General features: G+C 38.3%; 1 protein-coding gene across 5 annotated transcripts in view; it reads left to right on the top strand.

The window, feature by feature from the left end:
- The window catches only part of LOC132198179 (rho GTPase-activating protein 20-like), a 204,856-nt gene that overhangs the window by 153,266 nt on the left and 35,029 nt on the right, over window positions 1-16,561 (top strand). The window contains exon 1 of one of the 5 annotated variants that reach the window (XM_059622041.1): window positions 12,513-12,871. The exons of the other annotated variants lie outside the window; for them this stretch is intronic. Within the exon in view, the coding sequence (XP_059478024.1) occupies window positions 12,749-12,871 (123 nt within the window). The 5' untranslated portion in view covers window positions 12,513-12,748. Of the gene's footprint in view, window positions 1-12,512; window positions 12,872-16,561 lie in introns of those variants that run through there. 5 annotated transcript variants of the gene reach the window in all.

Below are 16,561 nucleotides of genomic sequence, written 5' to 3'. Positions count from 1 at the left end.
ACACTCGCGCCCAATGATGATAAATTAAATCCACCGGCCGCAATCACAAACAAATATTAATAAAATAAAACACCTCTCTCGAAATCGAAGCCTGATTAATATTTATAAGCGTTTCCCTTTTGGAATGTTGACCATGCTCCAGATTTTTTGCCAGGCAGGACAATACGGCTCCGCAGCGGCCCGCCAAAGACAAAGGGATTTCGCGATCACAAAAGGGTTAAAAGAATAAAAGACTGGCGCCCGTCAATGGAGTAAAAAACTTTCGGCGTCAAGTGCACATATGCGTTCGCCGCCTTGACCTTACGAGTTGAGATTCTTTTGTGCTCTGCTTCTTTGCAGCACCAGTGTGAGAAAGAGACGCTGCTGGAAATCGAAAAATAAAAAAATGCTCTCTCACACGACCTGAAGGCGCCGAAATGTGTTTTTTGGTCTTTTGGTGCTGCGTGCTGGGAAAAGGATATCAGACGGAGAATTAGCATTTCAAGATTTGGGGTGTTTCTTTTCTTATCTTGCCTAATTTGTGCTTTCTTGTTGATTTGATGCGAGTGAATTTGAGCAAAAGAGACCAAAGCAGAGTCAGAATCTACTGATAAAGCAAGCAGATTGCTTATCAAAATTTATAAATATTTTATTAATATTCAAATTTTTTATTTCAAAATAAATTAATTTTAGCACTCGAAATTTGTAATTTTGGAGATAAAAAATAAATTTATAATAAATCTTAAAATTTGAAATGATTGTTTAAAATTATATGGTTGATTCTGAAAATTATTTTTAGTTAAAAATAAAAATTAACTATAAAAAATAATTTTGTCTGGTGGGAAATGATCTAAAGACTTTTCGGCTATATGTTTATATAAATGAAGGATTTTGGTTAAAAAAGTGAATGTCACAGTGTCAATAAATTCTTCAAATTATGCGTTGGAAGAATCGATGACAAGTTGTCAAATGCCGGCTCACGTTGATCAGGAAACCGTAATGTGACCCCTCCATTACGAGACTGGAAATAATGCTTTTCCACCGCACACAAATGTTTAAAATAAACACGCCGTCGGCCAGGAACCATCACGCGGAATGCATTTATACCAGAAACACCGACACAGCACACCTACAACACGTATTATAAATTTTAGGGACGAGCAGCCGCTGTCACTCGAATCACACTCGTCGAATTTTTTATCCGCGCCATAGCTGCATGCGGCCCATTGTTTCGACAGATTAAATCTTATTTCCATTTTATGTAAATCAGCATCATACCGACGAGGGTTCAAAGTGTCACACGGCAAGACAAAAATAAAAATAATAAAAAAAATTCGTGATTTTCGCAAAGTATACATTGAAACGTGCTGCACTTGAAAGGTCAAATAAATAATAAACAGTTATGCAATTCGTCTGGCATCCTTATTTTTGTTTCGGTTGTGAACATGTAATAATAATAAAAATAATAATTTGCTCAAAGGAGGACAAAGTTAAGCCGTCATTATTGTTTGCATGCGAAATTATAATTCGAACGAGCCGGGGGCGTTTCCCTTTGTTACACCCCTTTGATGGCTAATGGCGAATCGTAAGGTTAACAATGCCTGCGCATCGCCACAGATCAGCGAACAAAAAATGCTATGCAGACTCCACCCTGTCACGGTGACAAATGGGAGGCGCAAGGTCACCGCTAATAAATCACCCGTAAAGCTGCGCGAGTGAGAATCAGATCGGTCCCTGCTCTCTCGGCTGACGCTGCGAGCAAAAATTAACGAATTTCGATTCACTATACACAGAATTATTATTGTATTATTTTGATGCCGCGGTGATGCAACGCTGCACGCAGGGAGGAGACGGGTCGCTCTCACAAAGAGAGGTAATTGACTCTTTTGAATTCGCAAACGTGCAGAGATTACGCAGCTGGTGAAGTGATTTATATCGTTCCTAGAAAGACGAATTATTATTAAAATTTAAGATCGCGATCATCGCGGACATAAATTCATCAAGAGGTTCAAGGTGCCGATGACGGGGGCTAGTATTAAAAAAAATATATTCCTTTCATTTTCTAGAGGAAATAAATTTGCATTTTCTCCAAAACCTGTTTGGTCATTTAACCAAAATTGAAATTTCCATAATACTCTCTTGCTGGAGAGGCATTACAATTTTAGACCTGTTCTTTTTCTTCTTATATGTGAGGGACCCCATCTCTTTTGTCTCTCGGGAAGGGTTAAAAAGGTTTATCAATCTAAATATTTGCTGCCCAAATACGGTCATAAACTTTGCATCCAGCACAGTCGGGAAGGAGCGTTTTTATCTGAAAAAGACTTCCCAGGGGGATGCCATAAAAATAAGTGGCTTTTAGAATGGCAGTTGCCGAGCGAGAGTTTTGTGTATGGTTTGTTGCCCAAATTAACACTCCTCACAAACAAACGAGCAGCTCGTATGGGGTGCTGACTCCTTTTATGTAAATAAATAAAAAAACGAGCATTCTAATTTCGGGTCCACAGAAAGCAGAAAACGAGAGAAACATCTCACTTCCTCTGTCGACTCCCACACACGATCTGGAAATTCAATTACACGCCGAGTTAAATTAAATATAAATGGAAGAAAAAAAATTCAATAAGGAACCGGCGGGATTCCAGCTTGGTATGGAAATCAGAAACCGTGGCCATCCTCATAAATCTAGAGAATTTTTCTATTATTTTGACCTTTCCCAGCCGGGGCCAGCAGGGGTGTTATAAATTTAAGTGGAAAGCGTGGCTGCAGCTTAGAGGCGCCCGCTTGTTTTGGGTCTGTGCACCCCGAGCGTATTTTTTTTTCGTCCCTCGAGTGGTGCAACACGCTGCTTTTCGCTGATATGATGCACGCCAGGCGTCTGGCCCCAATAATAATGTCGACGCCACCGTCTGCCAGACGAACATGACAAGTGTCTCGAACATAGTAAGGTGCGTTAAGGGGTGAGTACATGTCTCACTACATCACCCTGCGTTAAGGGGTGAGTACATGTCTCACTACATCACCCGAGGATGTTTCTGGCGACGTGAGCAGAGCAAGCACGCGGAAATTTCAACTAATCTGCTCTTATTTGTGTGTCAAAAATATATTGTCAATTGTATTTTTATTATTTTCTTCTTGAAAAAATAACATCAACGTTTTGACAATAATTTTTTCGATTTTTTCCCTTAAATTTTAACTTAAAGAATCATGTCTTGAGGCCAAAAAGAACAAAATTTAAAAATAAAATGTGAAGTGTGAAAAGCAAAGAAGAAAAAAATTGCAAATTGCGGAAGTTACAGTGAAAACGGTGGTTTTATTGCTTATTATTTTTTTTTTTTACATCACATTATTATCTTAAGCAGATATTTTTTTTTTAATAATTGAGAGTCCAGTTTGCCACTCTCGTTAAATTGATCCAGTTATATATCCCAAATAAAATCATGCTTCGTCATTTTTTGGCTAGTTAAACGAACTAGCCGCTGCGGGCAAACGTGTAATTTGCACGAGAAAGTGTATCTCCTTTATTACCCGCCGCTTTTGTCTAATGTGCTCGCACGCAAAAAGACCAGCAGATTCCTCCGAGCACCAAAAAAGCAGCGAACAAGCGGCTCTTTTGTTTCAAACGAGAGCGGAATGCCGTCAGGAAATGAAGCTCAAAGATGAAAAATCTTTTACAGACTTTATCCTGGGGTCAAATTTCATCTACCGGCATGATTAAAAAAAAAAACGAATTCTTCCTGTTCTGCATTTTTTTTTCTCTCAGCTCTCACTTTGTTAGAGACTTAATGGCCCGGTTTAAAGGAGCTTTGCACTTTATTTTGATATCGCAGCTGCGGCTATAAAAGTTGAGGCCGTTCGACTACAAATAGAAATAACCTTTCCTACTTGTGATCTCCTTGCCTATTCGCCCCCTTCACGTCGCATATAGGAGAGGGAAAAATTCAGCCTGATAAAAGGAATTTTACTATTCAAAAACCCAACGAGCCGAAACTCAGTGACGTGCATTCTTCCTCCAAAGCAGTAAAATGCTCCATTTAATGCATTAGATAGGGACGAAATGTCGTGGCTATAAACTTTTTAACAAATGAAATTCCTCAAATTCTTTGTAAAAAGTCAATTTAACATGTCAATTGGAATTTTTTAAATTTATTAATAAATTTTTATTTTCAAATCCTTAATTTTAAGATGTAAAAAACTATTATTAAATAAATTTTTGTTAATTTTATAGTATTTAAGTCATCCAATGGGAATATAAAAAGAAGCTCTTAAATTCTTATTTGGCAACACGAACACAGCTTTTGGTAAATTTTATTCAGAAACTAAATGAACACTCAAAATTTTTCATTTTATTTAATAAATCCTTTTTACTGAAAGTTCAAAAATGATCCTCGCGGGTCAACGTCTTGTTAATGAATATTGATTAACTTTCACTGCCGAAAGACAGACTGACTGACATCAAGAAGTGCAAAAACCTTTCGCAGATAAAAACTACCGAAAAACTCCATCGACTCGTTTCCTGCATAATATAAATCAGCACGCACGTTTTAATGCTTTTCGCTCCCGGTGTCGTTTTTATAGACATTTTATCTCGAATAGATTCCAACTAAAAAGCGCCCATACCACCACGGATATAAAATATGATGGCTTTCGGAGCTCCGAGCCCAAAATCATACATCTTTCGGCGGGCAGAGAGAGTGAAAAGAAGTTCGCGGCGCGGCCACTACGCGGCGAGCCGGCATATTTCGAGAGAGGAGAGTGTGATGCGCGTTTGAAATCCAACGGCGCGCCTGAACAATTCAGTTTCGGTATCAACTCTCGCCGGAGAACAAGTGTGTTTGTGCGTCGCCGGTTGCAGCATCGGGATAATCTTTACGCGAGGAAAGAGACAATCCTTTCAATTAACTCGGCCCAGAAACGTGCAGGATTTCTGTTTTGTTTTATTGTGCTCGCAGTGACACTTCTTCTTCTTCGCGTCGTCATTTGCATTCAGAAGAGGCAGCAGTGATTATTTAGAAATTTAATTTGCTTGCGGAGAACAAAGTACAGTTTACGCAACAACAAAAAAAAAGCGGACAGCCCAGTTTGCCGTGGATTTTGTCAGCAGTTTTTCGGCACCGTTGGCACAGTTCGTTTGGGTTTGCACTGCTGGTGACAAGGTAATTTGATATTTTTGTTATTCTTCCAGAAGAAACTTTTAATATTTAAATTTGATTGATATACTTTTTCGATACCAATTTCATAAATATCAATCAGCTTGTTCTATTTTATGTGTATGTTTTCAGAAAAAAATGCTTTAATATTATTGATATTAAAAAAAAATAAATTAAAAAAATCCCTGGAGTAAAAAAGAAAACAGTAAAAATCAGAAAGGGACTCTCTGCTGATCTGCTCCTGCATTATCAACCATCACCGCTCCCAGTGCAGATTTTTTTTCTTTAAAACAAATAAAATTTGTTTCAAACTGAACCACATTGCCTTAATCAATGGCAATTAATCGACATTTTAATTTGAAAATTATGCTAATGCCCAGGCACAAAGAGCGTGCATTAATCTTCAGACTCTTAATATGCTCGAGATTCAATCTTAATCACCTTTTTAATGTGCACGAAATTTAATATCACAAACAAGATTAAGCAATAGAGAGTAATTAGAATGAGTAATGAACGGGGCAAAAAATTGAAATAATCCGAGACCACCAGCGGCGGCCGTGGATAAAAAGAATTGAAGCATCTCGTCGGCGCAGTTCCAAGAGACAGAGACGCCGGCCGGCTCTCGTATACAAAAAAGTGCCGCGCTGGTGTGTATATTTTTGTAAAGAATAAGGGAACCAAGATAAGAAAGAACGAGAGCAGATGAGAGAGAAAAAGCTGCGTTCAAATAATGGAAAAAATACACACACTGCCTCTCGTCGTCGTATCTGCCGCCGTGCGTTTTATTTACTTAAAAAACACATATGAGGCGTAATACACGCCTCTCAAGAACGAGCTCGAGTTTCCTCCGAGAGCGAGGTTTCCGCTGGGAAATTCGTGTCGCAGACTCACACACACACATACAAACTCGAATCGCGTGATTCCACAGGCAAGTTATATAGCAAAAGCAACACCAGGGGTAATGACACTAATTAATTAAAGGCGAGATTTCACAGCAGATTTTTTAATTCATTTGTCTCTGCCTATGAGCAAAATCCACACGCGAAGGTCTCTTTGTATGTGCAATTAATCTCTTTGGCAAGAGAGCAATAATTAAAATATAGAGCTCACCTCGGGCAGGGAAAATTTAAACACAATGTTTCATTAAGAACGCATTCTTGACTGTAACAATTAATTTTCCAGAACATGCTCTCTCTATATTTTAAATTTTTATCTTAATTCTTTCAAATTCTTTAAAAAATTAATAAACAAAGTTTAAATAAACTATAAAATGCCTTGATATGTGTCCATGAAATTTATAAAAATGATAAACTGTTGCAGCGTGTAATTATTTTAACTAACTATTGACGTCCAAATATGGAGGATTTTATGCATTCAACCTTAGCCAACACTCGATTATAGTTCAAATTTGCGTGTCAATGAGCTTGAAGGCTTTTGATATTTTCAGTTTATTTTTCCATTCGCACGCTCCGATAATCGCATCAGAGCAGCGCAGCAACTTGCTCTCTTTGCAAAGACTTTGCATTTCTTCAACATAAATAAAAGTATCGTTCGCCAGCTCAAGACTTCTTCTTCTTCCTGGCTGCGGCACGGAGGAATGACCCGGCAGCGCGCAATAATATGCATAATACGAAACAAGTGTAATTCTAATTACTCGCGCATGCAGATCTTGATGCTGCCGGTTGTGGAAAGAAAACTCGCCAATAAAAACAGCACGTGAAATAAGAGAGAGGCACGATTGTTGGCTTTCTTGGAAATATTGGAATTTATCTATATTGGCTGCAGCACTTGCTCTTCGCCGCTTGTAAACGATAATTTGCGCCGGAATTTATGAAGTGCGGCGCATGTATCACTTCCCACTTAAATTGGATACACATTTTAGCAGCCAGTTCACAGATTTGAATCGCACTGTGAACTAAAGCAATGAGGAAATTAAAATTTTGCTCAAAATCCCCAGTAAAGTGACTCAAATTTTTATTTCAGAGTCACGACAGTGGCATTTGATACACAAATCTGAAAATCAGGGTCTCAGCCTTGGATAAAAATATTAATTTCTTAAAATAAAATAAGAACTTACCAACATTCAGAACTCAATCTTGTTTAAAACATTTCACTAAGGAAAAAAAGTCTTAAAAAATTTAGACTCCACCCTGACTAGAAAATAGCTCTTTCTATTCTCACCAGAGCATTTTAATTTCGTTTTCAATTAAGGAATGTTGATTAACCAAAAATAGCCGCGACAACAACGAAATTATTTTTGTACCCGGCTTGCTTGACTCACGCTGGAGCTCTTTAAACGAAATTCCGCCGCCGCCGCTCATCTTCCTCTCTCGCGCCTGAGTCACCTTGACTGTCAGGCAGGTGAAGCGGATTCCGTGACTAATTTCTTCTATTTAGGTGAATAATAGACCAGTCACTAAAGCGATGGCAAATATATCCTATAATATGAAACTATTATATTTTATTCCCTGTCACCTCAGAATGCGCATTGTTGCCAGAGGTTCCCAGACACCCATTCATTTTTGCGGCAGTCTGGCTACGATTTCGGGAGGAAAATGCATAAAGTCAACAACTTATTTTTGAGTGACATGCTCGGAACATAAAAAGTCAAGGATTCGCCTGACAATGGAGGGCAGACAAATAAAGTACAAAATTTGTTCTTTGAATCATTTTTATACGATTTTCCACAATAAATGGAACGAATTTCAGTTTCCTGTAAATCAACACTCGCGATCTCGCTGGGAATCCTTGGTTGGAAATATCGTGCCGTTCAATCACAAATACACAGATTGCTCTTTGAATAAGGAATTTTCCTAGCACGCTGCTCAAAGTCACTCACGTCCAGTTTTAATTCCATATTTCCCATCAAAGGAAAAAGATGCACGCCCATGTTTGTCCACCAAGTGACCTCCAGCAACGCGTACTTCTCTGCCCAAGTTTAAGTGAGAAAAGGTCACACAGGTGCTCGATGTGTCGCCTTATTCTCTCTCATCTTCACCGATGCTGTTATTATACATTAAAAGCACACCTCGCGCCCGAACTCGGATTAAAAAAATAAAGTGTCCGGTCGATTTTCCTAAGGAGAGTGCACGCCAGATAGACACGCGGCGCTTCGTTTTTATCTCGAAATAATTTATTTTCATAAAACCAAAAGCAAGCCCGACAGAATTAAGAGACGGCCTTAGTGCTTACATTATGTAAAATAAATTATTTATATTTTCTGAAGAGCTTTTTTAAACATGAACCGTTTGGGAGCATTTGGTCCTGGCTCTATTCCTTGTTAACAGTTTCAAATACTTCAGTTGGACTCGAGTGGAAAAACTTTTGGTCTGGAGAAGTAATAAAAGTGGCTGCATTATTTCTATTTCTAGAACTTCATTTCAAGGGCGAGTGCGTTTCAAGCTCATCAAACGCTTTCTTTCAAAACTTCTAAATTGTCTTATACGGCTCGTTGGGATATTTTATTCTGAAATTACCGAAAACCGCAATTATTTCCTAATTAATTACACTTTGGAAGCTAACCAAGCGAAAATTGTGGTCAAGAAAGAGTTTTTTTTTCAATTCCTCGTCAGCAAGCGAAAGTTATTGAAGTTCATTGCGATACGCACTGCTTTTATTTTATACATTCACACGCAGAATTTACAACTGGCGATTGAAATCTTTTCGGCACTCGGCGTTGTCAACTTTTATCGCCGCGCATAACTTCCTTATTTTATTATTTGTGCCGGCCGAGGCACGAAACGAGAGAGAGAGAAAAAAACAAGCAGCATCTTTCTCGCAGCTTAAAACAAACCACATGAATGCGAGAGAGCGACACGGTGTGCGTGGATTTGTATCGGTCTATGTACATACACGTACAAAATAAATTGGTTCAATTTAAAGAGAGGCTGCTGAAGAAGCAAAGGATCGTTAACCTCGCTTGCAGACGGAGAAAATTAATTCTTGTGCGAGCCAAGACCCAAGACACATTCCTGCTGGCCGAATGGATTTCGTTTTCGTTTCGGCTCAATTTTTTTATAAGTAAAATGAGGTCGTGTCCCCTGCTATGATATAAATTGTTTATGACCGGCCAATGCCGAATGAGTTATTAGCCGCAGAAATCGTCGCGCTCAACCTTGATTGTCCGCGCGCGAAACCGCAAGTGACTTGTTAAATTCGTAATTAACTGCATTTTTGGCCTGATTTATACCCGGCGCTAATTACGAAGGTGGCCTAACCTTTGTGGGTTGTAAAAAGGTCCCTGCGCCGTGCAAAGAAGGTTTCCTCACGGTATATTTTATATATTTATTCGCCGCTCATTACAGTGGTTAATTGAATGTAACGGCCGTGTCGGGAAAATTTTATTTCTTCATTCATTCCTGCAATTGTTATATACGGGTACGTACTCTGCCGGTGCAATCAGCCGACGGGGTATTGCACATGCGGAGAGAATTGAAGAGCGATAAATCAAGGGTAATTATTCGTATCGAACAAAACCAAGTTTCATTATCGAATAGCACTTAATTGCAATTAGAGGTCAGATTAATTACACATCTCCCTGATTGTACAGTAAAAATGTGCATTTGAGCAATTCGTCTTGGTCAGAATTCATTGGTCATGTAATTATTCATTTCTTTATTCTAATAAAATATTTTATTTTCTTCTTCAGGGGTTCAATGTGCCGCGGTTGTAAAAAGAGTTGTCGATTTTTATTTTCAAACAGAAGCTGCTCGGATCATATAAAATAGCCGATTCGCTGCCCCCTGCGCTTTTTCTCAGCACTAATTAGGAATTTCGTTCCAAAGGTATAAAACGGGCAGTAAAATTACGACGGCTACAAAATACACCTTTTTCAGAGAATGCGTGCGTGCATCTCTTATGTTTAAATATTCATCAGTCCAAAAGCACCGTCGTTTATTTATACATTTTTGAAGATGCTGTTTATTTTTCACTCTCTCTGCGAAAGGCAAAATTTATGTTTTTACACGAAACCCCAGCTGGGCAGCGATATAAAATGGTCAAAAGCGGACAAGACTCTCTCGCGAATATGTTTCGCACAACGGACTAACAAGGGATAAAGGGGCGGATGCGAGTGTTTTTATCTCCGCAGCGAAGAGGAATTAAAAAGGACCAAGCCTTTATTCCCTGATAGTATTCGCAAAATCCAAAGAACATATATTTCTCATTCACAAGCCGCACGAAATTTGCATTTATATTTCTCTCCTGCGGCGTATAATATACGCGATAATTTTTTTCCTCTTCAAACTCCTTCTTCTTTGTAAAATTCGCCTCTCTCTAAGGACGAAACCAGTTTGTATTGTATCGAGAGAAGAGCTTTTTGTCAGCAGCCTTTTGAAATTCAAAACGCATTCCTCCGTATGTATACTCAGGAATATAAACGACTGAATTTGTTTTATCAAAAAATAACTCGTCGAGATTAAAATGAAAGTGGATTTGTCCATTAAAAGAGAAATAAAAAAATTCCGTGGGCGTAAACAAAGAGCGAGTTAATTACCTCAAAATAGCTGGCGTGTCAACGCGATACTAAAAAAAAATACGTTTTATTGCTGCTCATCCTTTATGCACTTCCTTTGCTATCTCAATTATATTCCACAAGGCACTTTTGTTTTCAGCTGACGCTACTCAGCTATGTGTGAACATTTCTTTATTTGATTATTTACGTTCTGACAAAAGCTGGCAGAAAAGGAAGGAAATCATTTTTTACTATGCACTCTGCTTCCTATAAACTATAAATGGCACATTATGCTGTATTTTTTTTATAAATGGCTCTTTTCAAGGCTCCTCTCCACAAACGTGTGCTGCTCCTTTGTCCAGCAGCAGAAATAGTCAAAACAAAGGACACTGCTTCGGTGGCAAATTGCCGCAGAAGAGAATAAAACCTTGGCAGATCAGGTTGCCTGCTGGTGAGGAAAAGCCCTGACCTTTCCGCACACTATACTCTGTCATTACCAATAAGTCGGATGAAATAACAAATAATAATCTTGAGAGTTCTCAGGTGCCAACCTGCGAATCTTGCACCGTTGATACGCATCGAATTGGAAATTGGAAAATTATATATTTGCTTGGAAGTGCATTTTTATTTAAAAAAAAAAGGCATGATGCTCATCACCGCGATATCGTGACAAATTATTTCCAGCATCGAGCGCAATTTGCCTAATGCGCGAGCACCAAGGTCTCTCAGCTGCATGATCGAAAAAAAAAATAACAAGCTGCCCTGCGCGAGATCGGAAAAAAAGATTATTTATTTATTCGTGATGGCTTTGGTCGGCGAGCGTCAAATGAATAATCGGAACTTTTGATGAATGAATGCTGCCCGTAATTGGATTAGAATTTTCAATCAGTCTGCCATGTTGTGGTTTTGAAATCTGATGATGCCTTTTACAATATGACACAAGGTTCTGTATAATCTAGCGCTATAGGAAGAAGAATAATAATATAACGTTAAAAATATCAGGGAATTAGCATAAATAATTTATAAATTAAGTTGAGGAGTTCCTAGATTATATTCGATTCGACCTTGAAGATACTTTTGGATCAATAGATTTTATTTTAAAATTATTAAACTTTTTAAGTATTAACAACATTAAAATATTTATTTATTTATCTATTCAAATAAAAAGAAATTCACAGCCTCTTAAAATTAAATCAAGTCAATGCGCACAAATTATTAATAAAAAAATTTCCACAAGAATTTTACTGAAAAAATGTAAATAAATTAGAATTTTATTTATCGTGAAATTCACTGATCTGTAAAAAATATCAAAGTTATCATAACAAAAGTTTGGAATTTTAAATTATTTTTAGATGCAATTTTATATAGAAATCATTTAATATGGAGAGGAAAAACCGCTTTAGACTCCTTTCGTAAAATTATGTAGAAAGGAATTATATTTCTGCGTTTTATTTTCACACCTATGCGGGAAGAGAAAATCTCTGGCCAAATCTCAAAAGTGCGTGTGTATCAATTACACAAGCCACACATTCCAGCAAATTAAAAAGATAGGGAGGCGCGCAGTTTCGCCAAACACTGGTCGTTTCGCGCTGGACCAACTCGCGGGCCACACCTAAGCCGCGCATGAATAAATTACCGCGGCCGCGCTAGTCTATCTATCTCTAGCTGGGCGGCCATAAAACCGTGTGGCAAAAAAATCGCCGCCATAAAAGCGTCGCCCGTGTTTGCAAAAATAATTCGCCCGAGATAAAAATAAAAGAATTGCCGGGAAAGAGAACTAGGCACTTGTCGGATTCTTGCGCAGGATGAGTGTGTGGGTGATGACGCCATAATCCGCCGCCGCGGTTCCACCTCCCGCGTACGCTCCGCGCGGAGTGATGGTGAAGGCGGCATTTATGCACACTGGAGTAGGTTGAGAGCGTGTGTAGGCCTCGCGAGAAAGACACACTCACTCACTTGTGTGTTGAATCATTGCCGAGAGATTGCTCGTGCGAATCGCGTCAGTCCGCAGTCGCCGCTCGCAATAATCGTGCCGCGAGTGCCCGCCGTGTGTGCTTTGGTTAATTTTGCATATCAAAATCAGTGCACGCGTCCTTAACCTGCATTAAGTTGGCCGTGGATTTTCTCTGAAATGCTGGATTACGCTGTGTTGTGATTTGGGTGCCAAAAAAACATGCCGCCGACCAAGTACGGAGGGGCTGAGGAAAAGGGCTTCAGGGATACGTCGGCCATTCCCTACCCTGGACTCGAGCAGAGACTCGTCCTGGCCACCAGGAGCCCGCACATGCCCGAACAGGTACAAGGAAATTTTTTAATTAAAACATTCACGCATTGATTTGGGTCATTCATTCAGGAAAATCAATTTTATTTAACAGCATAATATATCTAAAAATCTTTTTAATTTGATTTATAAAAAATGGAGGAATTTAAATCATATGCGTGATTATCACATATGCAATGCAATGCACCGTAGCGTCCTAAATACGGCCGTGGTCTTTAGAAATTCAATGCACTGACAATGAAACTGCCTTGTTTTGGTTTTGCAAAGCAATTAGAACTCTGATTGAATTTAAAATAGCTCACAAGTGACGACTTGCGACCTTATGGTAGCTGGTCTCTAGGTCTTGGCACGCAGGGCATCAATAGGAATAATTAATAAATCCTTGCCTTACTGGGACAGGTGGCCTTGATTATTGCAAGCTGCAAACGTTGCCAATAACTTAAAATTAAAGAGACGCTCTTCTGAAATCTTTAATTATATTTTGAATAAAGAATATATTTGATTCCAAAATATTATAAATGAATATTTTGTTGCATAATAATTTTGCTCAATGCTGTACATGAAATATATTTTTCTCTACTTTCTTAGATATGATCTTAATATCTACAAAATCAATTTGAAAATTATAAAAAGAGAATGAGCAAGCTAACCATAAATATTATCTATTGGTGTTAAATTAATAATTTATATGGGGTAGCATACTAATTTATTAGTTATTTTCTGTAAAATATAAAACTTTAATGAATTAGTTATTGATGTGCTCATATTTAAAATATAATATTTAATTAAAACAATTAATTAATAAAATTTAAATAAAATAAAATTTAAAATTGTAATTAAATGAATGATAAAACTATTAAACATTATTTGTATATTATAAATGTATAGTAATACAGTTTTCATTTTATTTTCTTAAAGATGTGTTCTTCAGTTGAAAAATGACATTTAGCTAAAACTAATAACTATTCAAATAGCAACTTTAATACAACTATTGTCACAGTAAAAAAAGACGATTTCTTCAATTGTTTGCCGGAAAGAAATGTGCTCCAAAATTAGAGCCACTCTGAGTCACCTGTCCATTATTAGGCGGCCAGAAAAATGCAGCAACTTCCTAATTCGAATTCACCATCGCAATGAATTACACAAGGAAACGCATCCTCGCCTCCCAGTGATAAGCGGAGCCCACACGTGCTTGTATTATTTATTTACACTCGCGTACTCTCGCGATAACGAAGTGTGCGAGAGGAACTATGACCATATAAGCGGTGCGTGTAACTCGCACGCGTCCACTCTTTTATGCGCGACCTGTATTAACCGCTAGTGCAAATCTTGAGCAATCGATTTTCTTGTCATCTTGTTCGGAAAAAAAAACAATACCTTGTACCTTGTCTTTCTTGACAATAATACAATATTTTACACAAACAAGCCGAGAGTGAAGTAAAAATTATGTCCTTTTGGAAACTGCGCAGTTTCTTTCTCCGCATTTTCCTCCTCTTTCTTTTACTCCACCGCTCACGCTGGACAAATATTATTTGGGCGAAAGGTGCGCCCGTGAATGGGAGTTGTTCTCTTTGAATAAGATCGCTGCGAAAATCGAGTCGCACGTGCGCACTTTTTGCGCCACAAAATTTAATTCAATCGACAAGTATAAATTTTTCTCTTTATTTAAATGCTGGAGTGCATTTTATTTCATATTTTTTTTCTTTTAATTTTTACTGGTGCGGAGGAGATCAAGCGAGCCGAGTGGTTTGATCAGTGACGCAATCTCCTTCAGCCTGCAAGGTCACCAGGCGCGGACCTTTTTGTGTGTTTGGCCACAGCCAATAGGTATAATTGCTTTTATGGCGATGATGACGAGACGCTTAGCAGATGAGATTCCTTAGCTATGGACTAGGCGAATTATTATTTTTTTTTACGTGACTTTGTCAGAGGTCAAATTTATGCCTAGCCATTCGATCCAACACACCTTAGTAACCCGAATTTTTTTCTCTCTCTGTTTTAGGTAAGCTGCAAATTTCGTCCTTGGCATCAAACAGTAAGATTTTTTCACAAAACTAGCGTAATTTTGAGAAAGCTGCTCGTCCGAAGAGAATTTTTTAATTAATCAAATGTATGCAGGGAACAGGTTTCCTTTTACTTCAAACCGCGTATTGGCGAAGAAAAATTGTGCGGAATGAAACGCGGATGGGTCAGCTTTGCTTTTCGTTTATTAGCAAGAAAGAGATGTTGTTTATTATTATAATCAAGAGTGGCTCGCCTTGACTCGGGCCGCCTATGGGTGTCAGAAAATTCTTGAAATTTCGCGCATTTCGTCCCCTACGCGTCCTCTAACGAAACGTCCCACAATTTTATGGGCTTATACTTATTTCTGCTATAGCGTCACGTGCACGATTTTCGCGCCACTCAAACGGTGCGTTGTTTTGAGCCACTGGAGCATTTAATCGCGATTATCTAATAGACTCCTCATCATCTCCGCTTGTTCCAATTCCCTTTCAAACAACTCATGTATAAACAAGGCTCTAGCTTCGGCCTTCAGGTAATTCCTGGAAAATTTCCTTAATAAACTATTTATAAATGTTTGGCAAAAAGTGACCATGATGATTAAATTTTATTTTTCTGTCCTGGATTTACACACATACCAAATTGCTCATTTGAGTTCGAAGAAAAAAAAATCAACGTAATTTGAAAGGAATTTTAAATCTTTTATGAGTTTCATTATTTTCCTCTAGTTATAACTTTCAGTGTTGATTTATGATATCATATTTAATAACTTAATAAATTTATATGACATTCAATTTTTATAAATTTCTTTAATCAAAATTGGATTGGATTTTTTTTTTGGTTCATAAAAAGCGACGTATTCATATCCGTGATGCAACAATCTTATCAAACGCGACGACCCGCGGGGCGCTCTCACTTTCTTTCCCACTTGTAAAGAAAGATTATCATAATCAGGTGCTGTAACAATCGCGAATGTATGCGGTTTTGAAAATGCCGCGCGGCCATAATAATTCCTCTTGAATTCGGCGTCGAGTGTGATGCAAAAACCCTCCAGCCCGTGAATTCTTTCTCTGCTCTTGGCGAAAAACCAAACCAGCAGGTGCAAGTATGTGTTTCTCAAGAATTACAAAAGCATGCAAAAATGTCCTTTCCTTATCTGATCGTCATTTCACATTTGTCAAATTGTACGCGAACGTTTTCCTCTCAACGTTCCGCGAACATAAAAATTCAATAAAATCAAATGCACTCTCACACAGCCAGCATTGTAATATGGTCGACGCACAACCAAGTGTTGCGCAAAAACATTATGTGGCGTCACGGCGGTGCAGGTGCTGGAAATATCCCTGAGGTGTTGTCACAATAACACGCATTGGCAGCCGCAGCCCATTAATAGATTGATCGAGAGCGACCTTCCTAAGGTCTTTTGCTGATTAAATTTAACTGCCAAACAATAATAAACAAAACAGTTTGAGAAAAACTGACTACTGAAAATTGGCCTCAATTCGCCAATTTGCTTGTTTTACAAATTTTTTTCTGCAGCGAAGCTCTGGAATTTTTCGTTCCAGCATCTTCGAGGCTAGAAAAAAGATTAGCGCGCCCGAAATTACATAATTATAGTCGCGGCAGTTCTCTAATTACATACAGACGGCCGATGAGAATCTGCTCCTGCGCCTCTTTCCGAACAATGGGACGCTGAAACAAAAA

The sequence above is a fragment of the Neocloeon triangulifer genome, unplaced genomic scaffold (assembly GCF_031216515.1).
Source record: "Neocloeon triangulifer isolate White Clay Creek 2 clone unplaced genomic scaffold, ASM3121651v1 ptg000012l, whole genome shotgun sequence".
NCBI classification, from domain to species: Eukaryota; Metazoa; Arthropoda; class Insecta; order Ephemeroptera; family Baetidae; genus Neocloeon; species Neocloeon triangulifer.
This window is presented reverse-complemented; position numbering and strand designations above follow the sequence as displayed.